The following is a 7,425-nucleotide window of genomic DNA, read 5'->3' as shown; positions in this document are numbered from 1 at the left end:
GGAAGGAGGTAAGACGGGGGGATGGAGAGGGGGATGATGGGGAGAGGAAGGAGGGGGCTCAGACTGGGAAGGCCTCCTGGAGGAGGTGAGCTCTCAGTAGGGCCTTGAAGGGAGGAAGAGAGCTAGCTTGGCGGACGGGCAGAGGGAGGACATTCCAGGCCAGGGGGATGACGTGGGCCGGGGGTCGACGGCAGGATGGGTGAGAACGAGGCACGGTGAGGAGATTAGCGGCAGAGGAGCGGAGGGTGCGGGCTGGCCTGCATTGAATGAATGGGGCCATAGGGCTGAACAGGTGGACAACCCGATTAACTTGTATCTATCTTCCCCGGTCCTTAGTACAGTGCCTGGCCCAAGATGATGATGATGATGATGGCATTTATTAAGTGCTTACTATGTGCAAAGCATCATCATCATCAATCGTATTTATTGAGCGCTTACTGTGTGCAGAGCACTGTACTAAGCGCTTGGGAAGTACAAGTTGGCAACATATAGAGACGGTCCCTACCCAACAGTGGGCTCACAGTCTGAAAAGCACTGTTCTAAGCGCTTGGGAGGTTACAAGGAGATCAGGTTGTCCCACGGGGGGCTCACAGTCTTAATCCCCATTTTACAGATGAGGGAACTGAGGCACAGAGAAGTGAAGTGACTTGCCCAAAGTCACCCAGCTGACAGTTGGCGGAGGCGGGATTCGAACCCATGACCTCTGACTCCAAAGCCCGGGCTCTTTTCCTCTGAGCCACGCTGCTTCTCTGAGCCGACGGGGGGCGCTAGAGAGAGGGGGGGAACTAGCGGAGCGTTAGGGCGAGCGGGAGGAGAAGAGGGGGGTGGGGGGGCCGCAGGGGGGCGCTCGGGAGAGGGAGGGGAGTGCGCTGGGGAGGGCGAGGAGGTGTGCGTGCGGGGCGGCCGCAAGGGGGTGCTCGGGAGAGGGAGGGGGCGAGCGGGCACCGCGGGGGGCGGCCGCAAGGGGGCGCTCGGGCGAGGGAGGGGAGTGCGCTGGGGAGGGTGAGGAGGTGTGCGCGCGGGGGGCGGCCGCAAGGGGGCGCTCGGGCGAGCGGGCACCGCGGGGGGGCGGCCGCAGGGGGCGCTCGAACGAGGGAGGGGAGTGCGCAGGGGAGGGCGAGCAGGTGTGCGGGGGGGGGTGGCGGCCGCAAGGGGGCGCTCGGGTGAGGGAGGGGGCGAGCGGGCACCTCGGGGGGGCGACCGCAGGGGGCGCTCGGGAGAGGGAGAGGAGTGAGCTGGGGAGGCCGAGGAGGTGTGCGCGGGGGAGGGGGGGCGGCCGCAAGGGGGCGCTCGGGAGAGGGAGGGGAGTGCGCTGGGGAGGGCGAGGAGGTGTGCGAGTGGGGTGCGGCCGCAAGGGGGCGCTCGGGCGAGGGAGGGGAGTGCGCGCGCGGGCACCGCGGGGGTGCGGCCGCAAGGGGGCGCTAGGGCGAGGGTGGGGAGTGCGCTGGGGAGGGCGAGGAGGTGTGCGCTGGGGGGGGGGGGCGTCCGAAAGGGGGCGCTCGGGAGAGGGAGGGGAGTGCGCGCGCGGGGGGGCGGCCGCAGGGGGCGCTCGGGCGAGGGAGGGGAGTGCGCTGGGGAGGGCGAGGAGGCGTGCGCGCGGGGGGAGCGGCCGCAAGGGGGCGCTCGGGAGAGGGAGGGCAGTGCGCGCGCGGGCACCGCGGGAGGGCGGCCGCAGGGGGCGCTAGGGCGAGGGTGGGGAGTGCGCTGGGGAGGGCGAGGAGGTGTGCGCTGGGGGGGGCCGCAAGGGGGCGCTCGGGCGAGGGAGGGGGCGAGCGGGCACCGCGGGGTGCGGCCGCAGGGGGGCGCTCGGGCGAGGGAGGGCAGTGCGCTGGGGAGGGCGAGGAGGCGTGCGCGCGGGGGGCGGCCGCAAGGGGGCGCTCGGGCGAGGGAGGGCAGTGCACGCGCGGGGGGCGGCCGCAGGGGGGCGCTCGGGCGAGGGAGGGACGGCGGTTGGGGCGGGCTGCGCCGGGCGCTGTGCTGGGCGGCGGGCGGGGCGCTGGGCGGGGTCTCTGGGCTTTGGGCGCCGCCTACATCACCCCGACAGGCGGCGGCGGCGGGCGGTGGGATGGTGCCGCGGCCCCCCGCAGCGGGCCCAGGGGACGGCCCCCGCCCCGACCGGACCCACCATGGCCGAGGTAAGACCGCCCGGGGGCCCAGCCCACCCGGGACACCCCCCACCCCAAAGACCGAGCGCCCCATTTCTGTTTGGACACATTTATTACTCTATTTATTTATTTAACTTGTACATATCTATTCTATTTATTTCATCTTGTTAGTATGTTCGGTTTTGTCTCCCCCTTTTCGACTGTGAGCCCACTGTTGGGTTAGGCCTGTCTCTCTATATGTTGCCAGTTTGTACTTCCCAAGCGCTCAGTACAGTGCTCTGCACACAGTAAGCGCTCAATAAATACGCTTGATGATGATGATGATGCCCAAAGCGCTCCCCACCCGAAATACTGAGTGCCCCATTTCTGCTGCCCTAAGCGCTCCGTCCAGTGCTCCGCACAACAGTAAGCGCCCACTCTAGACGGATGAATGATTCTGTTAGTTGTAATTTAATTTTTTAAAGATAAGTGGATGAACAATTCTGTTATCTATAATTTTATTTTTTAAATTGATGCCTGCTTACTCGTATGGACGGCCCGGTGCCTTTTTACCTGCGTTAATATCCGCCCGTCCCCCCCAATAATAGTGCTACTTGTTAAGCGCCTGCTCTGTGCCAATAATAGTGCTACTTGTTAAGCGCCTACTCTGTGCCAAGCACTGTGCTGAGCGCCGGGGGAGATACCGGGTAGTCAGGTTGTCCCACGAGGATTGCCAATTTGTCCTTCCCAAGCGCTTAGTACAGTGCTGTGCACATAGTAAGCGCTCAATAAATACGATTGGTGATGACGAGGAGCTCACAGTCTTAATCCCCGCTTTCCAGGGAAATGAGGCCCCGAGAAATTAAGCGGCTTGCCCAAGGTCGACGCTCAGTACAGTGTTGTGTCCAAGGCGAGCGCTCAGTACATTTGAACGGATTCTCTCAAGCGCTTACTGCAGTTCTCTGCACACGGCCAGCGCGCAATAAATGCGATTGCCCGACGCTTAGTACAGTGCCCTGCACAAGGCAAGGACTCGGTACATTTGAACGGACTCTCCCGAGCGCTTAGTGCAGTGCTCGACGCTTAGTACAGTTCCCTGCACAATTGCATTTAGTGCCTGCCGGCCGTGCGATTGCTCGACGCTTAGTATAGTTCCCTGCACTAAATGCGATGGCTCGGCGCTTAGTACAGTTCCCTGCACAATTGCATTTAGTGCCTGCCGGCCGTGCGATTGCTCGACGCTTAGTATAGTTCCCTGCACTAAATGCGATGGCTCGGCGCTTAGTACAGTTCCCTGCACAATTGCATTTAGTGCCTGCCGGCCGTGCGATTGCTCGACGCTTAGTATAGTTCCCTGCACTAAATGCGATTGCTCGGCGCTTAGTACAGTTCCCTGCACAATTGCATTTAGTGCCTGCCGGCCGTGCGATTGCTCGACGATTAGTATAGTTCCCTGCACTAAATGCGATTGCTCGGCGCTTAGTACAGTTCCCTGCACAATTGCATTTAGTGCGCGCCGACCGTGCGATTGCTCGACGCTTAGTATAGTTCCCTGCACGAAATGCAATTGGTGGACGCTTAGTATAGTTCCCTGCACAATTGCATTTAGCGCGCGCCGACCGTGCGATTGCTCGACGCTTAGTATAGTTCCCTCCACGAAATGCAATTGCTGGACGCTTAGTATAGTTCCCTGCACAATTGCATTTAGTGCGCCCCGGCCGTGTGCAGAGCACTGCACTAAGCGCTTGGGAGAGTCCGTTCAAATGTACTGAGTCCTTGCCTTGTGCAGGACACTGTACTAAGCGTCGAACAGTCGCATTTATTGCGTGCAGAGCACTGCACTAAGCGCTCGGGTGAGGACAGGGCGGGATTAGAACCCACGTCCCCTGACTCCCAAACCTGGGCTCTTTCCACTGAACCAGGCTGCTTCTCCAGACCGTGAGCTAGTTAAGGGCAGGGGTTGTCTCTCTTTTTTGGTGTATTGTATTTTCTTAAGCGTTTAGTACAGTGCTTTGCACAGTCAGCGCTCCATCAATACTAATGAGTGAATAATTCTGATTATTATATTTGTAATTTTGTTTTTTAAATTGATGCCTTGTATTGATGTTCTGATGCCTTTTGCATTAATATCTTTTCTTCCTCTAGACTGTGAGGTAGTTGTGGGCAGGGATTGTCTCTCTTTTTTGCCATAGTGTAGTTTCCAAAGCGTTTAGTACACTGCTCTGCACACAGTAAGTGCTCCATCAATACTAATGAGTGAATAATTCTGATTATTATATCTGTAATTTTGTTCTTTAAATTGATGCCTGTTTGTATTGATGTTCTGATGCCTTTTGCATTAATATCTTGTCTTCCTCTCTAGACTATGAACTAGTTGTGGGCAGGGATTGTCGCTCTTTTTTGCCATAGTGTAGTTTCCAAAGCGTTTAGTACACCGCTCTGCACACAGTAAGCGCTCCATCAATACTAATGAGTGAATAATTCTGATTATTATATCTGTAGTTTTGTTTTTTAAATTGATGCCTGTTTGTATTGATGTTCTGATGCCTTCTGCATTAATATCTTGTCTCCCTCTCTAGACTGTGAGGTAGTTGTGGGTAGGGATTGTCTCTCTTTTTTGCCATAGTGTAGTTTCCAAAGCGTTTAGTACACTGCTCTGCACACAGTAAGCGCTCCATCAATACTGAGTGAATAATTCTGATTATTATATCTGTAGTTTTGTTTTTTAAATTGATGCCTGTTTGTATTGATGTTCTGATGCCTTCTGCATTAATATCTTGTCTCCCTCTCTAGACTGTGAGCTAGTTGTGGGCAGGGATTGTCTCTCTTTTTTGCCATAGTGTAGTTTCCAAAGCGTTTAGTACACCGCTCTGCACACAGTAAGCGCTCCATCAATACGACTGAAAGAATGAATAATTCTGTTCATTATATCCGTAGTTTTATTTTTTTAAATTGGTGTCCTGATGCCTTTTGTAGTAGTAGGTTGTCTCACTCTCTAGACTGTGAGCTAGTTGTGGGCCAAGATTGTCTCTTTTTTGCTTTATTGTACTTTCCCAAGCGCTTAGTACAGTGTTCTGCACACAGTAAGCGCTCCATCAATATGAATGAATGAATGACTGGGACCCCCTTCCCCTCCCCCCAAGCCCCCGGAGCAGATGAGCCTCGTTGCGGGCAGGGAATGTGGCTATTGATTATTGTATCAGACTCTCCCGAGCGCTTAGTCCAGTGCTCTGCACACACTAATTGCCCGATAAATAAGAGAAACACTGTGCCTCAGTGGAAAGAGCCCGGGCTGGGGAGTCGGAGGTCGTGGGTTCAAATCCAGCTCCACCGCTTGTCTGCTGTGTGACTTTGGACGAGTCACTTCACTTCTCTGGGCCTCAGTGCCCTCATCTGGAAAATGGGGATGAACACTGTGAGCCCCACGGGGGACAACCTAATCACCTGGTATCGTGCCCCAGCGCTTAGAACAGTGCTTTGCACATAGTAAGCGCTTAATAAATGCCATCATTATTATTCTTCTCTGGCCGTCGGTGCCCTCATCTGTAAAATAGGGATGAAGACTGTGAGCCCCACGGGGGACAACCTGATGACCTCCCCAGCGCTTAGAACAGCGCGTGGCACATAGTAAGTGCTTAATAAATGCCGTCATTATAAGAGTGAATGAATGATTGACCATTTCACCCCTCGAGACCGTAAACTCCTCGTGGGCAGGGCTGCCAACTAGCTTCTCTTGTACCCTCCCAAGCGTTTAGTACAGTGTTCGGCCTTCCATAAGCACTTAATACCTTTGATTTGTACTTTCCCAAGTGTTTAGTTCAGGGCTCTGCACCCGGTAAGCACTTAATAAATACCTTTAATTGGACTCTCCCAAGGGCTTGGTGCACTTCTCAGTACACAGCAGGCCTTCAAATGCGATGGTTTGGACTCTCCCAAGCGCTTAATACATTCTCGGCACACAGTAAGCGCTCAGTAAATACGATTCAAACAAACTGCATTTATTGAGCACCTGCTGAGTGCAGGACACTGTACTAAGCGCCCGGTAGAGAACAGCACAACAGTAACAGACACATTCCCTGCCCACAACGAATTTACGGTCTAGAATCGAGTTTTAACTGTAGTAGGAAGCGCTTACTACAGTGTTCTGTACTCGACAAGGGTTCGGCACATTTGAACATACTCTCCCAAGCAGTTAGTGCAGTGCTCTGCACACCGCCAGTGCGCAATAAATGCGATGGTCGACGCTTATTACAGTGGCCTGCACGAGGCAACCGCTTACTACATTTGAACGTAGTCTCCCAAGCGCTTACCACAGTGCTTTGCATACAGCCAGCGCGCAATAAATGCAGTTGTTCTAGTGTGCTGTGCCAAGCGTTTACTGCGGTGTTCTGCACACGGCAGGCGCTCAGTATATAGGCTTGGTTGCCCAAAAAGCCGAAACCTCGGCCGGCTGCAAGGAAGCGTTAATAGGCGGCGGGTTTCCCGTTGTTGGATTTCTAGATGTTGCCGACTTGTATTTCCCAAGCGCTTAGTAGTGCACACAGTAAGCGCTCAATAAATACAATGAATGAATGAATCCAAGCGTCCGGCGCCTAATAAGTCGCGATCGGACGACAGGGTGGAATCGTCCCGGGGAATGCAATAAATAACCACCAAGAAAACCGTCCCAAAAAGTTGATTTGCAATTTCCCGGGGTCCGGGGACACAGAGTTTTTGCAAAAGTGGGAGCCGCCACCCCGGGCAATTTGGCTGGGAAAACTTGTCCGGGGGATCTTGGGGTGCGACACCCCCTTTTTACGAGCTTCGTGTTGCTCCCCCCCCCAAAAAAATAGTAAGGCCATTTAGGGGCTGCAAAGGGGGTCCCTGGAGGGGGGACCTCGGCTGCAAACGGTGCATTTCGGGCTGTTGGGGGAGGCTATCACAGAGCCCCACCTGTCAGCTCCAGCGTGCAGAGGGGTCGTGCAAAACGGGACCCCAAAGTGGTCTCCCACCCCCACCAAGAACAGTGCTTTGCACATAGTAAGCGCTTAATAAATGCCATCATTATTATTATGATTAAGAACGAACGGAAATTCGGAATCCAAACAAAAAAAGGGGGGGGGGGAATGACAAGTTAAACCGGTTGAGCGGTTAGACTATAGCCCTTCAATGAGGTGTCTTCAAAGACACATTTCTCCCGAACGCACATGGTGTGGATTGCAAGTGAGGGTTTCGTCCTCTTTAACTGGAAAAAAAAAGGGGGGGTTTAAAGGCTGGCAACTTTAAAGGACAAGACCGGTAGGCTGGCTGCTGGATTTCTTTATTTTATTTTTTAAAATGCGTGCACCTACTTGGCATTTTG

At 54.8% G+C, this 7,425-nt stretch overlaps 1 protein-coding gene across 2 annotated transcripts in view; it reads left to right on the top strand.

Annotated features, from left to right (window-relative positions):
• Positions 1 to 2,087: 2,087 nt before the first annotated feature.
• Positions 2,088 to 7,425, top strand: part of BNC1 (basonuclin 1) — a 44,946-nt gene continuing 39,608 nt past the window's right edge. Inside the window, exon 1 of one of the 2 annotated variants that reach the window (XM_038767262.1) lies at positions 2,088 to 2,135. Coding sequence is in view for 1 of the 2 variants with exons in the window: in XM_038767264.1 (XP_038623192.1) it covers positions 2,127 to 2,135 (9 nt within the window). In the remaining variant the exon portion in view is untranslated. The remainder of the gene's footprint in view (positions 2,136 to 7,425) is intronic. The other variant, XM_038767264.1, reaches the window with a different exon arrangement.

The sequence above is a fragment of the Tachyglossus aculeatus genome, chromosome 26 (genome assembly GCF_015852505.1).
Source record: "Tachyglossus aculeatus isolate mTacAcu1 chromosome 26, mTacAcu1.pri, whole genome shotgun sequence".
NCBI lineage: Eukaryota > Metazoa > Chordata > Mammalia > Monotremata > Tachyglossidae > Tachyglossus > Tachyglossus aculeatus.
This window is presented reverse-complemented; position numbering and strand designations above follow the sequence as displayed.